Source organism: Elgaria multicarinata, chromosome 7 (genome assembly GCF_023053635.1).
Source record: "Elgaria multicarinata webbii isolate HBS135686 ecotype San Diego chromosome 7, rElgMul1.1.pri, whole genome shotgun sequence".
In the NCBI taxonomy this organism is placed as follows: Eukaryota; Metazoa; Chordata; class Lepidosauria; order Squamata; family Anguidae; genus Elgaria; species Elgaria multicarinata.
This window is the reverse complement of record NC_086177.1, coordinates 27493285-27513107: the sequence shown is the minus strand read 5'-3', so window position 1 is coordinate 27513107 and position 19823 is coordinate 27493285. Positions and strand designations below refer to the sequence as shown.

The window sequence follows — 19823 nt, the reverse complement described above, 5'->3', positions numbered from 1 at the left end:
AACCCAAAAACAGATTGAGCTGCAACAGTCAAGTCAGTTAACACTTGTTTGAGTTCCTAGTTGGGGGATAAATATACCTAAGCACAGCAGCAAAACCATGTAGTCAATATGTGGGCTTTTATTTGTGCACAGAAACCTTTGCACTCCTCTCCAGATGCTAAATTGTCTCAATGCCATGGCTTAATATTGCAAGTAGTTCATTTTGCCTTTTTGTGGGCCTCAAACATTTTCAGTGAAACCAGAAGTCAAGTTTAGCACCTGACTTGCTTCAGCTTCTGGTGCACCAATCCCAGAATGTCAGTGTGAGCAGAACTTGGGGAAGTTGCATTGCCTCACAGAGAATGAGTGGTCAGACAGAGAGTGGATTCCTGCAGCTACCTCTGCTTGCCAGGAGACATCTCAGTCAGGCTTAGCGTGGGCAGGGAGAGCCAGAAAAGCCTAGATGAGTCTCCTGCTTGCTCCCTCTTCCAACCCATGCTTCTGCAGCATCATTTGAACAATGAGCTGAGCAAGGCTGGCCAAGCAGAAGCCTAAGCGGAGCACTTTCTTTCCTCATGTGGAGTAAGCATGGCCAACCTACTGCGCAGGGACAAATAGGAGAACACACTGCCTAGCAGGCTTCACTCTAGGAAGAAGACCTTCCACACACATTACTGCCAGAATCCATATACCACAAAGCTGCTTGATGGGCCAGTATTCGCTCTTACCTAGAAGGGCCTGAGGCTGCAAAGCAAACAGAGATGAGAACCAGGGAATTCCAACCCCTCTTCACCAGAGCCCTCGCTCACAGGATGCATTTTGAAACCATAATTCAAAACTACCTGAATTTAATTACCCACTGTTTTGGGTAGAACCACAATTCTTCACATTTTGCATGCAAACATGAAATAAAAAAATCCTTACGCCAAACCTCGGATATACAACTATTCATTGTTTTGAGCCCAATACATGCTGCAAAGTAAGACAAATAAATGTTCAGTGGCTGCTCTACCCTGAATCGTTTGGGCTTGGTTAATTCAGGTGGTCCAATTGGCTTGCACCTTTTGGTAGTTTACAGTGATGCAATAGAGGTCACTAAATCCATATGCACCATTACTGTACGGAACAACTTGCCAGGAGTAGCCATATTGTTGTGTTTTTAATCATGGCTAGTCTTCCCGCATAAGCTCTGCAATTTACTATTTATAATCTAGAGTAAGGTTCATTTCATGTGTTACTCACAGTGGTTGTTTGCTACTGCCTTATAGATGTTCCTCTGCTTGTCCCAGGAAGATATTTAACCACTGCCTATGGTTAAAGTTATATTGTATACCATAGTATACAATCTTATTATATGGACATTATACAGTCCATCTATTCCACATTAATGGGTAACCAGTGTGGTTCATAGCAACACAGTATATCTTAACAATGTGGAAGAAGATGCATTATGTAACTAGAAGTGGTGGTGGATCAGCCATGGGTTGGTACTACCATACCAACAGCTGTAACCTATGCAGAATGCAGAATGCAGGGCTTCTGCATTCCAACACTACTGGTATCCCTTTAAACAATGAGACAGTCATTTTATTCCGGCATTTCCAACCCACTCTGAGCTAGTAACAAGTTCAGTTATGAAGTCATTCTTACCTTCCCAAATAATTTGAATAATTTCCTTCCAAGTTTGAGATCTTTGGTGCATGCTAAAATGATTACAACTCTCCAACCCTTACTACAAGAAATGGGTAACGCACTTTAATTTCACTGTCATGAATAATTAAGTACAGTATTTGCAAACATATGCTTTTTTTCTTTTTTTATTGCTGTTAATCCAAGGAAAAAATGCTGCATAAAATCCATTCTTTCTAGAAATATAAGTGACCTTTCCAGTACATAACATTTCAAATATCAAAGTATATGGTAAACATACAAATAAAGAGAAGGCAACATACCTCCTATTTACAGTACAGTATCTTAAATCATAAAATAAGTTCCATAAAGTAAACTGGCAGATAATTGAGAATGCAAGTCCACTGGTGCTTTGAACACCCTCACTAAACCCAGAAACAGTTATTTCATTTTTATATGGTCCAACATACCGAGCAAATAATTTTTTTAAACGAAAATAATGTCTATGCTAATTTTCTTTTAAATTAAAGCTCTCATCTACCCCTTTACACCCTCACTTTCAAAATATATTGGTGCTATAAATATAAATGCTATCTATGAAGAAATGTAAATCAAGTTTCTTCAAGTTTCTTGTTTAGCAATTAGAATTAATCAAAAATGTTTTGACTGGTTTCCATCTGCTGCATATCTATTTTGTTAAATAAGTAAAACCTACATTTCTGCTATGAATTGTGATACCTATGGGTACACAAATGGTGGTAGTTCAGTGTTGATTTCAGCAGTTGTAAGTTTTCTTCCACATAAACTCAGTGCACTTAAGAAATCAAATATTACCTGGAAGCAATTTAGTACACCTTGGCTTTTAGAAGATACAGCAGCGTTAAACTTAGTGATATGACACTAACATGATCAATCTTCACACTCATTGGAGTCTTTCACATTATATCGTGATCACACAGTGGTAAATTGTCATAAGAAAGTGACATTGCTATTTGGTAGACTGGTTCTAGTATACAAATACTTGACCAATTTTTAGAATACACACAGGTTTTTGTCCAGATTGAAATAAATCATTTACATTCTAAACACAACACTGTAATAGCCTAAAGGGGAAGATGTTAAAATCTTAATCATGTTTCTTTTGTACTGACAAAGTAGAATATGTTTGATAAAAAGGTACTTGCTGCCAACTTCCATTACAAATTCAAACACACAAACTAAGGCATTCATACCAGTTACTCACTTTGAACCAACAGGCTTAAAAAAAAAACACTACAACAAAAGTAAAATTGTTCAACATATTTCCATTTCAGAAATCTGCTATGTTCACACAATTTTAAACCTTGCCGATTTTCTCTCTCTCTCTTGCATTTAGGCACATAAGAGCTGTATATATTGTGAATTTTCAATCTCTTAAGAAAAGCAAGCAATGCCCCCATCTGTTCACAAGCATAGGTATTTACTAGAGTTATGGGCAGGATTTATTTAAACAGGTGAACATCCATCCAGTCCCATGGAGATAGGTAGACTCAGCAAAGGTGGGAGAGAAGAATAGCAGCGTAAGAAAAAGGGGGAAGCGAAAGGTGACTTTTGGGAGCATGACTCAGCTTCTCCTTTCAACCATATGGCTGCTCAACCAGTGTAGTCAGAGGTTAAATGATCTTTCTTTTTTATATATAAAATGGAGCAAACATTGCATGTCTCCAGTCTTCAGTGCAAAAGTCTATTCATTCAAATGCTCTTTTGATTGATTGGCCAAGATAACAACATGCTTTATGCAAGTTAGAAAAGGAGCAAAACCACTTTCTTCTTTCGTATTAGAACAGACGTTCATGAGCAATGAAAAAAAATGCAACAGAACATAAAACACACACAAGGAATCTCTCAAATCCAAAGAATTCCCCAAATTTCCCAACCTTCATTTTGGTATGTAGGCAATGTTTACTTGGTTTCAGTCAGCAGAATCCAACGTATCATTAGAAGGGGGTGGGGGAGGTGCATATCTCAATCTGTAAGTGCCTAGAACAGGAAAAAGAACTTACTAAGTCACTGCTTACACTTAATAAAATTATGAGAAAAAACTATAAAAGCCCAACTATAAAACCCTTCCGAAAATGCTATTCTATTATCCAAAGGTTTATATATCTATATAGCCTGCCTAGAAGTCAGTTTGTAAATAAGGAAAATGACGGGTTTTTTTCCTGAACCACCAACAAGCACACAGTGGGCCAGTTAAATTCCCTGCAGCTTGATCACTCCCAGTTGGTTCCTCCAGAGAATAAAGTGGGCTCCAGATCTGGCTTGTCAGGGGAGACAACTCAGTTCTGGGTTTGAACCCCACAATAGACAGCAGTCCTGGTTGTTTAGCTGCTGCTACTAGCAGGAGGAGTCGAGTGGGATTGAACAAGCCACAGGGGTTAGCACACTGGCTTGTTCATGATAATCCAGTTTTATTTTTTAAAAAACCTGGGTTGTCATTTTGTGTAAACCAGACCAGTGGCTACATTCAGAAATAATGCTAAACTATGGTTTAGTTTTATAAAAGTAAGTCTGGCCTTCTGCTGGGACTCACACGCTCCCCCTTATCCTCTCCTCCTCCAGTACAGCTACAAGGAGGAATTCTGAGCTTCTACTTCAGATTACTTGTGGTGTCATCAGAACCCTAAACTGTGGTTAAACTTAACTATGGTTTGTGAAAACAACCCAGCTTCATAAAGTACAGCTTGAAGTTGGCTTGTTTCCACTAACGGAATAAAGGCTAATCAGTCTCTCTGGGTTTTGATGACACAGCAAACTGGACTCCTCCTCATGGCCACACTGAAAGAGCCAGTAGCACGTGAGCCTGGGAAGAGACTAGACTCTTTCTCATAGTATTAGGTCCGTAAAAGTCCACTATATTCAACTTACACTCTTGGAGCAATTCCATTGATTTCATTAAGACTACTATAGAGCACATAGCTTCAAATTATTATCTTACCAAGTTGGTCTTTTCTGTTCAAGTTTCACCAGTTAAAACACACACCAGAAAAACCAGAGGGGGTGGAAATGGATACATTTTACAATTACAAACGTTAATAAGAATAAAGATATAAAACTGATGGCACCCCTTGATTTTAACGGTTTATTCACACTTATGCATAACTATATTTTGAAAATGTCTCTGGTCAGTCACATTTGTAGGGAGGAAGGAAGAAAACAAGATCTAGCTATGCATAGGTACAATGAGTGACCTGCTTATTTTTTAATTAAGCACATAACATATAAAGCATGTGTGAAGTATCAATTTTGAAAGCCAGGTGTTTTTTTCTGGACTCCTTTGAAATGTAACACTAAAGAGATACAGAGTCACATTTTGGCAGCACAAATTCTAATAAACCAGGGAAATGCACTAAGTTTTGGGTTGCTTCCCCCCTAACTGCTGCCATATGGTCCAATTTGCTTGTTTATCTATGACTTCCATTACATCATTCTGTTATGACAACATAACTATTTGGACCTATTACAAACTACTAAATGTTTTTACAGTCAATCCTGCACGCCCACACACACACAGTCATACAATTCACAGAAAGCAGAATGGGGGCAGCCTGGCCAATAATATAAGCTAAGTGAACTTAGAAGCAACTGTGTTGGGAGTTATGATTACCTTGTTGACTGGCCTCCATAGATGACTGCTTACAGTCCTGTGCATAGTGCCCACTAACACCACAATTATAACAGGACACATTCCCATTCTTCTTGGGACCTGCTCCATTAGTATTGGCAACTACACTTTGACCTGGATACACAGGATAGAACCTCCCATATCCTGCCATTTGCTGCATACCATAGTTGGTTTGGCTCCCCATTACTGGGTCATGCATCAGCCCATTTGCATACGGGGCGCGAGGCATGTAAAAAGGAATTTGTGTTCCATTGGTTTGATGTGCTTGGTTGAGGTAGTTACTGCAAAACGATTGCACATGGACGAAAGGTGGAACTCTGTAGACTTGTCCAGGAAGTGGGTTGTGATAAAAGTAACTGTTAATCTGAAGATTTCCATTGGTCCCACAGCTGCATCGGCGACCACAAGACCCACAAGGCCCAGACCCCAACTGCTGTGGAGACAGTAGAGTGCCAGTAGCATTCGTATTTCCAACAGCACTAATATAGGATGTGCTGTCACTCTGCGCAGTGCTGTGTGTTAGAGCAGGGCTCGGACTAGGTGCAGGACCTGGTGTATGGGTAGGTATTGCAGGAGGAACATTAGGCTGGACTTGACTAACACATAAACCAGATGATGGAGGTGGTGGTGTTGATGCCACAGTGTTCAGCACGGTTGTACTTTGATTGGGCAACACACTGGTAGCGTGAAGAGTCACTGGTACAGTAAAAGGAGCTGGTGGAAGTGCTGTGGAGAGACCAGCTGCAGGAACAACTACTTTTAGATTGGGAGGCTGAGGGATCACTCCTGTGTTTCCTTCAACATGAGGCACCATTTGATTCAAGCCCATCATATGGGGTGCAGGTTTTGAGATTGGCTCTGTAGTGGGAACCGTAGGTCCTGGGAAGTTACCTGGGTTGTGGACTGGGATAAAGGCAGTGTTTGGTGATCCAATACTTAAGTTTCCTGTTTGTTGTTGGGGTCCACTAACTGCACAGCTTTCAGATGATGCCTGTGGTGAGGATATTTTCATTCTGTGTATTGATAAATGCAATGCAGGGCTACCAGATTGGACTGTGGGTGGGACGAAATTGGCTGGCAAAGGGGACGACAGAAGTTCAATGTGTTTTTCAGATTCACCAGCTGAACCCATTCCAACAGGAGCTGAATTTGCAACCACCATTCCCAATGTTTTTCCATCAGCAGATATGGGTGGCGGAACTACTGTTTCAGGCTTCGGTGCACCATTGAGCACCACACAGTGCAAGGCAGGCATAAAGGAAATGTGTTGAAATGGTGAACTCAAAGGATCTTCTACAATGTTTCGATTGTCTGATCTCACTGAAATCGGTGTAGGTGGCTTATTGAGGTCTGTAGCACCATAACCAGCAAACTTCAACACGTTTTGGTTCCCAGAATCTTCAGAATTGCTGTCTGTGTCTGTGGAAAATAGGGCATCATTAAACAATTCAACTTCCTAAAACCCATCTTTCCCAAGCTTAAACCCCAGCTTTAAATATCACAAGGATTATTCCACAGTAGTGAAGGGGGAAAAGATTAAGGTTCTAATTTACACTGATTAGTGCAGGCAGTATTGCAATTTCCCATTATTTGCTTACAGGAAGTAACCATCTTCAATAGCTTTATCTTCCATTACCATTTAAATGAAAAAGCTATAAAGTAGTTATGAATCCATTGTGTTTTTAAATAATTGAAAATAAAGCAATTATTTTTTTTAAGTAGTATTGAAAAGCCAAATTATATTTTAAAGATTTTAATACATAATGTTGATGTTTGCATGTCACGACAGCCCACCTTGGGGGCTGTTGCATTATGACACGTGCCTAGCTTCGTATGGTATAACACAAGGTAGAAAGGGTTATTTATTTGCCGCCCAATAATCAAAGCTCCCTAAAACAAACCATGGGTTATTTGAGGGTTGTCTAAACCCTGAACAATCCCTACTGCCTAGATTTGCAGAACACAGTAAGTCATGGCAAGCCAATTGTAGCTGTGTCATGTAAACCAAGTCAATGGCTGAGTTGAGATAACACGTTAATCAACGGTTGTTTCCCATTCTGTTCCTATTACCATCCCCCAGTTGATTAGCGTGTCATCCGAACTTAGCCAATATAAACTTTTAACAAGTTACATCAATTCAAGAACAGGCAAGGCAGTTCAGAATCCCTGCGAAAGAAAAGCTAAAAGCCCATCACGGACATCTATGTTCAGATTTTAAATTAAGTTTACTTTAGAAGATAAATATAAAGCAAGAGCTTTTAACAACATTGATAAAGATAGATGTAAAAGATGTAGCTATATAGAATGGCCACCTCTCGAATAATGGTTTCAAATTAAGTATTTGAAACCACTCTCAACATTGTTATACAGTATTATATTTTAGAATTTTGCAAGCTTGGTTGCAGGTTATATTGTAGCAAGATGTTCTGAATCTTTCTGAAGATGTATTGCTGTTTTCTCAAAGATATTAATGATTTAGTTTGAAATGGGTGGGGAAGGAGAGGGGTGGGGAAGGAGAGGGGAAGAGGATCTAATAGCAAGTCTCTCCCTCTTTGTAGCATAATCCAGATTTTGAACCTCCATTTAGAATTTATAGTATACCAACTTGTTGCCAGTTAGGTTGCTAAGTCTATTCTTGGTGTCTATTACCTGGATACACCAATCCAAATGAAAGGAGATGCACACTAAAGGGATTCTATATGTTCGTATTATTTTAAAATACACAAATCCAACCTCTGTCTTTTTCTTCTTCACTTTCAAAGCTTTCCCTTCCATCATGACGTGGACTAGAAGGAGAACTGTAACTCTCTGAAGAGGTTTCTCCACATGTGTCATGTCCAACTGTAATGTCTAAATTTGAATCTAGAAGAGATTTCACATCAGCATGGTTACTGCTAAACACCATCAACTAATATGTATATTAGCATCCTTCTGAAGCTTTTACCTGGTCCCTGGACACCAGAGTTCCCAACCCTCTGAACACAGTTCTACTTAATACTGCATTATCTAATAGCAAACATAAAAACCGTTAAAACTGCACAACACCAGAGTTGCAATATAACAGAATTCATGGCTAAGATTCCAAGATCTACACTAGACACAAAGGACTTCAGCACGCTCAGGATTTTTTAAAAAAACTTCTCCTCAAACAGCTTATTTCCCTAACATATAACAATGCTTTTGAAAGTTTTCTCTGTTTCAAAAACAGTCTAACTGACATTGACAGCTGGTGTTCAAGGGCAAAAAACCAGCCTCCCTTGTGTGCATGGACTTAATACATGATTATTTAGATTCAGGACTAGGCAATTTTCAAAATACATGACCTCAGTTCAGTCTAGCAAACTCTGAATATCCCTGTCATACATCTTTGCCCTTGAATGAGTTGTGTTGGCTACAGTTTAGGTCATCATCTATACAGCCCTACAGAGCCAACTCCAGGAACATTCTAGCATGCTAGCCGGGGAGCCAACTCTTTTGCCCCTCTTGTTGTGAGGAAATGTCTTTATTACTGACACACATGCCTTAAGAGGAGAGAATGCCTTCTCACTCACAATTTCAATACAGATCTTTCTTCCAAAAGCAAGAGGTAACTGCGTGACTGAGCAGATGAGCAGTCGACAAACATGAGTTACAGCTAAGCAAACTGATTTTCTTCATTGCCTATGTACAGTCTCACATAAGGGTAATTGGCTTGCTGACACTTGGAAGAGGCGATGAAGAGGTGTGAAGCTGTGAAGAATCACTCTGCCAAATGCTTTGCCAACTCTCCTAAGTATGTCCAGTGCATATTTGATGAAGGTGGAAGGCATAGGCAGGGAAGTTTGCCTTTTCAAGAGGTATTTCTTTCCTTAACATGTACAGCCATTCTCGGGGTAGCTTACCCCTCAACTCTAGATGGAACCAGTTACTTGACAAGTTTATAACGGATGTTTTATCATAGCAACTAGCCTTCAATGGGACCACAAACCATTCTTAGGATTAATATAGCAAATGAAAAAGTTGTTCTTCTTTAAAACATGACGTCTACCAAAAAAGAGCTCTTCACACATTTAGAGTGTGTGCGAAACTTCCTTGGAATCAGGAAAGCTAACAAAAGGCAAAAGTAGCTGACTATAAGGGGGGGGGAATCAATTTCCCTATTACAGCAATATCTTTATGAGGTCAACCAAAATGTTACAATCAAATTGTGTGCAAGCTTCCATGTTTTCCAGAACTTTTCATCACACTAGATGGCAAACAAAATGCGGGGAGAGGCGGGGAGCTGGCCGATGGAAGTCAGAGATCACCTTTGAAAGGCAAAGCAAAGCCAAGTTACAGCATGAGCTTGTCTCTATGCATGGAAAGAAACAGGATTGTAGAGCAGAGTACACTGACCTACCTAGATTATGCAAAAAAATAAAAAAATGTTCTGCTCCACCCATAGGCTTTGGTGTTGAAGAGGCATCAATTAATGCTAAACATGCCAAGATTGTAGTTACTGCAAGATCTGGAATTATTAGGATCAAAAGAATATCACTGGGACTGCTGTAGTGGATGTTCGGATTGCAGCATTAAGAGGTGGAGATAGTAGAACTGCTGTTATCAGGTGGACCTTTACTGCTTTTAGGTCCAAGAGAGACTTTTATTTCCTATCTTGTTACAAGATGCCACAGATAGAACTTTATTTCTGCAAAAATTCAGACTGCCAAATATCATCAACACTGGCCATTTTATCTAGAGGGTTATTAAAGTAATCACAAAACTGCTTTCCCAATGCTTCTTTAGAAATTTAACCATTACCAAGACCCAAAAATCACACTGATCTATCTCTTTTGGAGCCCTGTTAAATCTTATTTGGGGTAAGATTAATGATGGGCATTCCATAGCTCCTTATGATGAGCATGCAGTACTGGATAGGCCTTGAAGGAAGGGGTCAATCATAACACATGCTTCTATCAGAGTTTATCAAATCCATAGTATTAAGGATAAACTTCATGACACCGAGGGTTTGTCAGTGCAGACCTGAAGACAGAATCCACATAAGAGTATCTGTTCCAGTCATCCATCTTGGTATGCATCCAATGACTGATTGATACTTAGGGTTTGAACCATAAGGAAATGTGAGGAGCAAAATGGATGCGTTAACTCCAGCTCCAGCAAGAGTTAACTCAATAACCTATGTGCTCTTGCCATTTATGGTCCCAAAAACATAGTGGGATAAAAATGTCAAAGTGAAGACTATCTTCTAGATGAGGTGAACAAACTGTTTAAGAGATACTATGCCTGGATATTTTTCCCATTCTGCTCCCTGAGAAGTATTATAAGACTTGAACATCAAATGCAACAGGAGAGGGTGCATGAGGGGGTGTTCTAGGAAGATGCAGTAGGTGGGAATGGGCAACATTTGACCTACAACTCCCATGTTCCCTCACCTTTGGCTATATCATCAGCTAGGGATGATGGGAGTTGCAGGCCAAAACATCTGGAGGGCCAGAAGTTGCCCACCTCCTGCAATAGGTGTTCAAGTCTTTCCAGGATCTGTTCTGGCAAGGTGGACTCTGATGGTCCTATCATTGAGGCGTGAGTCCAGAATTGTGGGGGAGGTCACTTGGGACTACTGGCTGAGAACCAGGTCTTCCAAATAAACCTAGTCATCTAGTTCAGAAGAAGAGAACGCTGGCAGAAGGGATCAGTGCAGTGGCTCAACATGACATTTCCTCCTCTGTGACTCCTAGAGAGGATCAGCAGAAGCACAGCTCACCAATTCAAACCCTGAATTTCACAGATTTGGATGGTGATATGCAGCCTATCCTGACCTGGTGTCCTCCAGATACGTGGGACTAACTCCTATCATCCCCAGCCAGCATGACCACTGGAGGGCACTAGGTTGGGTAAGTCTGGTAATTTTGAACCTCTTTAAGTTGGCGATTTTAGTGGGAGGCAGTGGTGAGATTCTGATCAAACAGAGGTCCTTAAGAATATTCAGAGCTACGTTGCCTTTTTTCAGAGCAAGGCTCCAAGTGCAATACCAGTTATGTCAGGCTGATTTAGTTTGTCTTGGTAAAGGCACACTGTGTATATGGTTCCCCATATTACCAGAAATTGACCAAATACTGGTCATATCCATCCAAAATAAGTACTCTTTCTTTGACACCACTTTGAAAGCCATGGCACTTTTTGGAACATCTCCCATTGTGCTACTGGCACACAACTAGATGGAATCACTGATAAAATAAAGCTGTTACCCTCTTAGCTAGAATAAGAAATAGGAAAGCCTCCTTAGTTAATGAAAAAATGAACAGTTGAATAGTTCACTAAAGAGAAGTCCCCCCTAAATAAGTTCCCTCAGCCGTTGTAGTGATCAGAAGGTAACTGGATGGGATGGTGCCCATTTGGTCCCTCAAAGCATGTACAAATAGTATAAGATCTCTGCTGGAGCAGAGGGGCTAGAGCAGCAGCAGCTTGGATGAAGCTCTGGAATGGTCCCAAGTTGGCTCTATATAGTTGCAGAATCCATATGTGGAACTAATGGCACAAAGACCACGCAGAAGAATTTGGGGTATTTATTTTTGTAGAATCAGCATACATTTCATTGATGGAAATTAGATTTTGATTAAGGGGCATCTCCAAATGCAGGAGTACCTCGAGAACACTGCATATTGGATGAATACATCACTTACTGTATAAATCTACACAAAATTCTTACGAGAAGCTCCATTGTACTTGTAGTCTCTTAAGTACATTTCCTACCTTTTGCTAATGCTGGGTGGAGATGGTGAGCATCTGCAACTCTTACGCAGTTAGTTCTGATGGTTAATCTGGTGTCAGATCTCTTTACTTTATCTCTGTATGGGAATACAAACATTTGACAAAAGGAATTGGTAATTCTCTCATGGTACCATGAGGCATATAATTAGGATCCCACCGGCAGTTGGTCCAAACCAATAGTATCAACTAGGGGTATAAGACAAGGTTGTGTTTTAGCCCCATTTTTATTTAATATTTTAAGTGATTTACCAACTGCTTTGAATATAATTTATTCTCATCCTCTAAAACTGGCTAATTCAAAGATTCCCATTTTACTTTACGCAGATAATGCTGTTCTAATTTCACAAACCAGGGTGAAATTAGCAGCATTCACCAGCTACTGTGAAACCAATCCAATTAAGAATTAATTACGATAAATTGAAAGTGCTGGACTTTTCAACACACAAGAAGATCTTTGGATGGTCTGTGAATGACAACCACATTGAACAAGTTTCTGGCTAAAAAATATTTGGGTATATACTTTCATAAAACACTTAATTGGTCTTTGCAGAGAGGGTGAGAGTAATAACCAATAATATGGTTCTATTATACCAGAGGGGTCAATTTGTACTCGCTGCACTTGAAGTTTTTAAGGCCAAACCCCATATGCAACTGATATATGGAATTACAAATTGGATCAAAGCTGTTAACCCTTCAATAGAACCTGTACAAGCAACTTTTGAATGTTCTATCCTCGGTCTCCCAAAGTGTGTGGCAACACCTGCTTTCTTGTTGGAAACTGGTCTACAGTCTATCACTTCAAGAGCTTGGTTGAGTGCACTCAAATTTTGGATTTGCTTGTATGGCCCTAGTTCTTCAGGCTATCTCCACAAGATATGTAATGACCCATATATCACTGAGTGGATGGAATTACTCTGGAATAAGATCAACTCTCTGGGCTTATGCCCGAGTTGCTATAAATAATGGAAGCAAAACAGGCCAAAACTCTTCTGTCACAGTGACCTACACGTTTTAAGATCTCCAGCAGATAGAACTTGCTCCCATCTCCTTGTAGGCGTTAACTTGAGTTACGGAATGGCAGAAGCAAAATATTTCTCAATGCTTAACATCCCCAAATATCGGCATCCACTAACTCTGGCAAGATTTAATGTCCTGCCATCTGCTCTGTTACAGGAGAGGTTTCAGAAAATCAGTTTTCCTAATCACTTATGCCCATGTGGAAGCAATGGAACTGGATCGGTTATCCATGTTCTACTCCGTTGTTCTTTTTATAGAGAGATTAGAGAAATATTGCTTAACACCAGATTACAAATTAATGCACTCCTTCATTGCTTCAGGGCCACAGAGGCACACAGAGGACTCTCCAGAATTGATTTTGTTGCATAATTCTCAAATCTGTATGTAATTTCTCCCTACTCTTTTTGTATGTGTAAAGTCTGGACAGTGACCGTAATAAAGTTCATGATAATTAGGATCATGGCTGAAGCACTTCAAAGAAACTGTTCATGCTGGCCAGGCCAAAAGCGTTAAAACTATTAACGCTACTACTGTGGGTATTTTAATTATATTAACGTAATACAGTAACATTATATATACATTATATATTTTTGTGTGTGTCTGGAAACCTATAGTTATCTCGCTAGGTAACAAGCCTGCATCTGTGCACCACGAGTACACAAGATTAATTCTATAGTGAGTCTGAAAGACAAAGGCCAGATGTCGCACGGTTGGGGAAGAAAAAATAAGCCATCATAGCTTATTATTTCTCTGCCCCATGCATACCGCTTGTGTGCTGCCTAATTACCCTCTCAGGGCATGGTTTGTTGTGTTGTCCGAACATGGTGAGGGTAGGTTACAAAGCACTCCACAACCCTAGAACAAGCCATCGGATGTGGGGTGATCTGTAAACCCACCTGCCGTGCCCCCTTGCCAGGTTTGGAAAAAATGTGCCCCGTGAGGGTAATTATGGTATTGCTGCAGCTGGAGAAATAAGCTACTATGGTTTATTTTCCTTCCCAATAGTGCCCCTTAAGATATGAGAGATTTCCCCCCCCCCCATATCTTAAGGGGTACAGATATGCGGCCAAAAAAAAAAAGAAGTATAAAATTACAAAATGGCAGTCAACTGAAATTTATTTTGGGCAATGCCAAAGAATCTATATGATATATATTATGAAACCAAATGTGTTATTGATAAAACATTAAATAACACATAGTTTGGTGCATAGACTAGTCTTTGGTGACACTGAAAGACTGAGAAAATAAAAATTTAAAAATAAAAAAATGGCTGCCTAATTCACTACATTTCAATTAAAACTGAAATATATGAATAACTTTGTAGTTTAGACAATGAAAGGTTTATAGCTACAGAAATGTGCAGCCTACAGAAAGCTATAGCATCCAGTATCACCTAAGAACTTATCTTTATTTCTTCAACCTTATGGTTCTAAGGGCAAATTTATGTACTATCAGCATCATGGCTGCCACCCTGTTCATTCTCTCTTCCATTTCCTCACTGCTTTTAAACTCTTAATACCCCCTTCTCCTGAAGTCTATTGCTATATTTCTCAATAAGAATGACTTTTTCTGGGGGCAAAAAATCTTTTCTTATTTATCCTGGCACCTTCCACTACCCAGTTCAGTTCCCCACTTGCCAATCCATAGCTCTCTCTTATTTGGCAGAAGTTCCAATTCTCTCAAACTTCTCTATACTTACTGCTCTTTCTTCTTTCCTGCCTGGTTCACCGAGGCACCTGTTTCTTTATGATCCAACCCACTTTCTGTCAGTCTAAGCTAAATCCTGCATATGTATTTTCTTTGCCTCTCTCTGTAATAAACCATGTATTCAAGTAGTAAAAACTGGGTAGTAAAACCTGGCTTCCTGTCTCCTTACTTACTCTCTTCCGGGAGCATTAATTGTCATGATGTACTGTGACTGTGGGTTAAAGATTCTGACAACACTGTTGTTGTCAGAGATGCTCACGCCTTGAACAAGGGAGATGTATCAAGAGGCCTCAAGACTCTATTTCAACCTTGGATTCAACTCCTGAATCATTGAGAGTAATCAGTGACTGAAAAAGAGTTCAGTCACGGTAAACCTAGGATAACATTCTTTTAACAACCCCAAAATACATCCAATGAAGCAAAGTATAGCTTCAGGTAATTCCTTTAGGAATTGCCCAAATCCTGCCTTACCAAGACACTCACTATTTAAAAATGTCAGGAACATTTCTGAACTGGAGCAAAGGGAGGACACTTTCTACAAATTCCAAATTAAATTTAGTGTTTTTGTAGCTCCCCACAATCTACATGTGTTTAGTTTGTCATCCTAAAATTGTAGATGACAATCAGTTACACTGGATTTAATTCTTTTAAAAAGAAACCTACAAATGTTCAGTTTTCCTACACGTTTGATTTCATTTATAATAGCTGTATTGTTGCTAATAAAGCAATATTCAGGTTCTTTTAAATGTGAAATTAAAACCTACTTTTCTGGTTGCAGCTTTCCTTTCTTCTTGCTTATTGCAGGCAAATTCCTCTTCTCCGCTGTATGCTAAATGACAAAATTCCAGATCAGAAGCTTTCTATTTCAGAGGTCAAAAAAATTCTACAATTTCACTTAGGCCAAAGGAACAGCATAGACATTGTTACCTTTCCAACATGTAATGTTACCAGTTTAGAATGAGACAATGGGCAACCGCGAAGACAGCTGTAGCCTGCTACCTATACGCAACTCTTTAAAATTCTCCCTGGTGCTCTTTGAGTAGCAATGTTTGGTGTTATTTTTCAGGGTTGGGGTTTGTAAAACGTGAGGTAAATAGTTCAGTCACAATAAATTGCCCAGATATATCGGGGAAGTGGAGGGAGTATCCAAGAGGGTTCTCCCGTGCACAGCCGTCACTGCAAGTTCCAGTCTGCACACAGCCAGCCCTACCAGTCCTGGTGCGCAAGCAGCCCCTTGTGGCAGTAGTGTGGGCAGTAGCGCTTCCTGGGGCAAGCCCTGAAATTAGCGGAAACACTCATTTCTGGAAGGGGCATGACCCATCCTTTCCAGAAAAGAGCACTGCCGCTTGTTTTGGGGCTTGCGTCTGGAAGCACTATTATCACTACCGCAAGCGATAGGGGCAGCTTGCAGACCAGGACCTGTGGGGCTGACCATGCGCTGATTGGAACCAATGGTGCTGGCTGTGCACAGGAGAACCATATTGGATACTGCCCCAAGACTGACTAAGTGGGAGCCAAATGTGCACAAATTGTTTAGAATCGCACTTACCATTTTGTTTAAGAAGCACTCCACTGCAACTGCATACATTAATTCATAGCTTATCTCTGCAGAACTTGAATAAATTTATGTAGATACTGAGAAAAGACATTGCAGCACTGGACAGATATGATTTTACACTGCTTTAAGCAGTTTACTTTGTATCTCAAAATTCAGGTGAAACCTGGTTCCTATTTAATCCCCTCATGAGCACACGCAGGAGCTACTTGCAATTTGGCAGTGCTCAGACAGTGGCACCATTTTGAAGGCTGTTACTGTCATGCATATCACAACAGCAATGTGATCCTCATGGAAGTACCAATTCTCTCTTCCAATAGCCTGGAAAGATGTGACGGCAAACACAAGTTCACACAGTCCAAAAGCAGCATATTATAGGCTCACACACTAGGTTTGATTGAGGCATCACTGCTTCTGGTGAGGAATAGCACTGCCCATGGCAAAAATAGAATAAAAAGGCTCACATCTTAATTATGGATTGTTACGTGCCCTTGTCTGAAAAAATGCAAAAGGTCCAAAAGTCCAAGTCCCCCAGCTCCCCTAAGGCCACTGCCCTACCGCCTTATCCCCTTAAGAAATGGCCCCCAAGCATCTGTCATTCAGCCTGCAGGTGTATTTTTTTTTAATCATCCCTTCTTTAAGTTGTGAAAAGTAATGCAACTAATCACTAAAAATAAATTCCTACTGGGAAAAAAAGGTAATATTAAAAATGAAGCCCATGAATTCAATGAGAGTTGGAAGTCACATGCCTCTTAATATGAAGTTCTGCCACCATTTATTAATCTGCATTTTTGGGATAAAAAATAAAATACCTGATCAAGTAATGTACAATGCTCTGGGTGCTGCTGAAGAGCACAGCCTTTTCTTCTCCAATCTGCCACACCATTGTGTTCGGAATGTGTTATGTCAAAGCCATCCAGTGAAGAACATTTCGTATTACCAGTGCTGGTATAAAAGACATAAGATTCTGTGACTGAAGGTATCTCCAATCTTGCAAGTTCATCCAGGGAAATCAAAATGCACTTTTTCCAAGACCACTGGGCTTGCTAGATTTCAAAGACCATGTTCTTGTCTATAGATTACTCTAGCACAAAATGGCAAGTGCCACTGATCTGCTTGATTGGGGGGCACATAGCAACTGCATTTGTCCATCCACGTGATCTCATCCCTTTCAGCACTGTTATTCTGCCTCTTGGCCTTTTAACTGTAACAATCTTGCAAGCAGGCAGCAACACATACAAATTTGAGTAGCCTTTATAAAAATAGCATAGCAAGCATGTGTAAGAGAGTAAGGCTGCGTTCAGACAACACTATAGTCAATGGTGGGGTAATAATCAACTCAACAGTTGTTTATCTAGGGGGTACTCCCCATACATGATAATAATCAACCATGGTGTGGATTAGGATCAGCGTTGAGTTGACTATTAATCCACACTGAGTTGACTCACCCATCCCCATCCTCCACAGTCCTCCCACTAGTATCCCATCAGCCATTGCTGCTGAAAAAACTATCCTGCCAGCAGGACTAGAGTGGCAGCCACCACTTTGACTGCTCTTGCCTTGTGACTCTGTGAATGACGAAATAACCAACGGTGCCCTTCACACAACACAGTAACTAATGATGGTTCAAATAGCCAACTCTGCACAGAGTTGGTTATTTCGGCCAAATAACCAACCATCGGTTAAAAAAACTCTCTCCACACAACACAATAATTCATGGTGGGTTAAATAACCAACCGTTGACTATTTAAACCACCATTGGTTATTGTGTTGTCTGAACCCAGTCTAAATATGCATCAGTAAGACTGATGTGTTTTTCCTGATTAAAGAGAGTTGCAGCCAAACTAATATGAACTGCCACATCAGGGATGGCCCCGAAGCCAAGCTGAAAAGATGAGATGCTGGGTATGAAAGCTAGTGAAGTGTGCTCATGCATTGCATAGATTGTCAGGCACTCAGCCACACTATTTACTTGCAAAGCTGCGGCAGCATAGCTCACTGCAAACTTCCTAACAACACTTGCTGATGTTAACTGTTCCTCAAGTGACCCTGTTTCAAGTTGCTTGAACCAATGTGTGTCGAAGGTATATACTGCACCAAAATGTTCCTGAAACTAGAGACAGATTCACAAATTATCACAAGATGTTCCCCAGTATTTGCATTCACAACCTCCTGTCAGAAGCTCAGTTCTCAGTTGCACTACTTTTCCATTCACCCGATACCTCAGACGTAGAGTTCAGTTCACAGCAGTTGTGACTGCCAAGATCACATGATGCACTGCACTGCAAACTAGAACTCTCCGGTTATGTCTCCCAACTTCTGGACTAACAATTCTCATTTTAGAGATGCCTAAATTTAAATCCTAGGTTAACAGGTTGTGAATATAATCCTAAACTTCTGACAGGAATCAAGTGTTAAATGAATGTTTAAATGAGAAAAAGTATAACACACATAAATTTAACACCTACTTGGCCACAGGACATTTCCCATTATGTTTTTTATGAATCGTTGTGTGCTGTATCATTTCTGGATAGAAAAGGGGAAAATACACATTATTGATTAAATTAGCTTTAACTAAACCAAAAATCATCCTCCACTGAATTTTAACCCCAAGAGGTTATATAGAGTAAGACTTTGAAAATAAATTCTGTATGTCACTATTTTATTCGAACCTATAGCCAACCCAAGTGCTGGTAGCCCCCTTAAAAGCCGACATGGCCTAGATTCAGTGTACCATATTGATTTCTTCTCCTTCATGTATATCAAGTGCTGAAAAGATCAGCTGGCAAATCCCTGATCCATGTAGTATCAGGTAGAAAAGCTATCTGTTAAGGCCTAGGATCTGTTGTCCCTCATTCCCCACCCCTGCAAGATATCCGAAGAACGCCCCGCTGTTCATGATCTTGAGCAACCTTAGCTCAACTTCTCAAGCTTTCAGGGGAACATAGCAGAGGAGACTGGGGGTTATGAAGCAGATGATACCCCTTATATTCAAACAAATTACCCCGAGGAAGGACGTGAGGGTCCAAATGCGCTGAAGTTCTTTTATTGTATTAAATATCCTTTTTTTCTACCCCTTTGCCTTTGGCTTGTTTTTGGCATTTCTTATGGGGTTCTCCCTCTCAAGCTTAAGACCAACTGTAAATATTACCCATTTTCCCAGTCTGTTCTTGCTGTTTTTTAGATTGTTATTGACTGCATGTATTGTACATGTTTTACTGTTTGTTGCCAATTTATATGACATAAGTATATTGTAATGTCTAAATTATAGTTGCCCTTTAAGATGTAAGTGCTGTGTGGACTGCAAATAAGTAGTAAGTAGTTAAATCTAGTGGGAGAGAGTGGAGAGGATGTGAAGTGAATGCTGATTGGATGGTGGTTCAAAGATCTGGATTGGTTGTTAGTAGTGAGGGGGAGGAGTTAAGGGAAGCAGTAGAATGGTATGTGAGAGAGCTGGAGAGAGTTAGGGTCTGTTGAAGTTAAGATTTGGGGTTTGTCTGTGAAAGGTTTAGGGAGAGTGTAGGA

At 40.2% G+C, this 19823-nt stretch overlaps 1 protein-coding gene across 1 annotated transcript in view; it reads right to left on the bottom strand.

The window, feature by feature from the left end:
• Positions 1-1778: 1778 nt before the first annotated feature.
• ZCCHC2 (zinc finger CCHC-type containing 2) overlaps positions 1779-19823 on the bottom strand; it is a 32794-nt gene continuing 14749 nt past the window's right edge. Inside the window, exons 9-14 of the mRNA XM_063130008.1 lie at positions 18767-18824; positions 17111-17243; positions 15508-15572; positions 12002-12096; positions 8006-8134; positions 1779-6691 (exon numbers count right to left, since the gene is read on the bottom strand). Coding sequence (XP_062986078.1) covers positions 5223-6691; positions 8006-8134; positions 12002-12096; positions 15508-15572; positions 17111-17243; positions 18767-18824 — 1949 coding nt within the window. The 3' untranslated portion in view covers positions 1779-5222. The remainder of the gene's footprint in view (positions 6692-8005; positions 8135-12001; positions 12097-15507; positions 15573-17110; positions 17244-18766; positions 18825-19823) is intronic.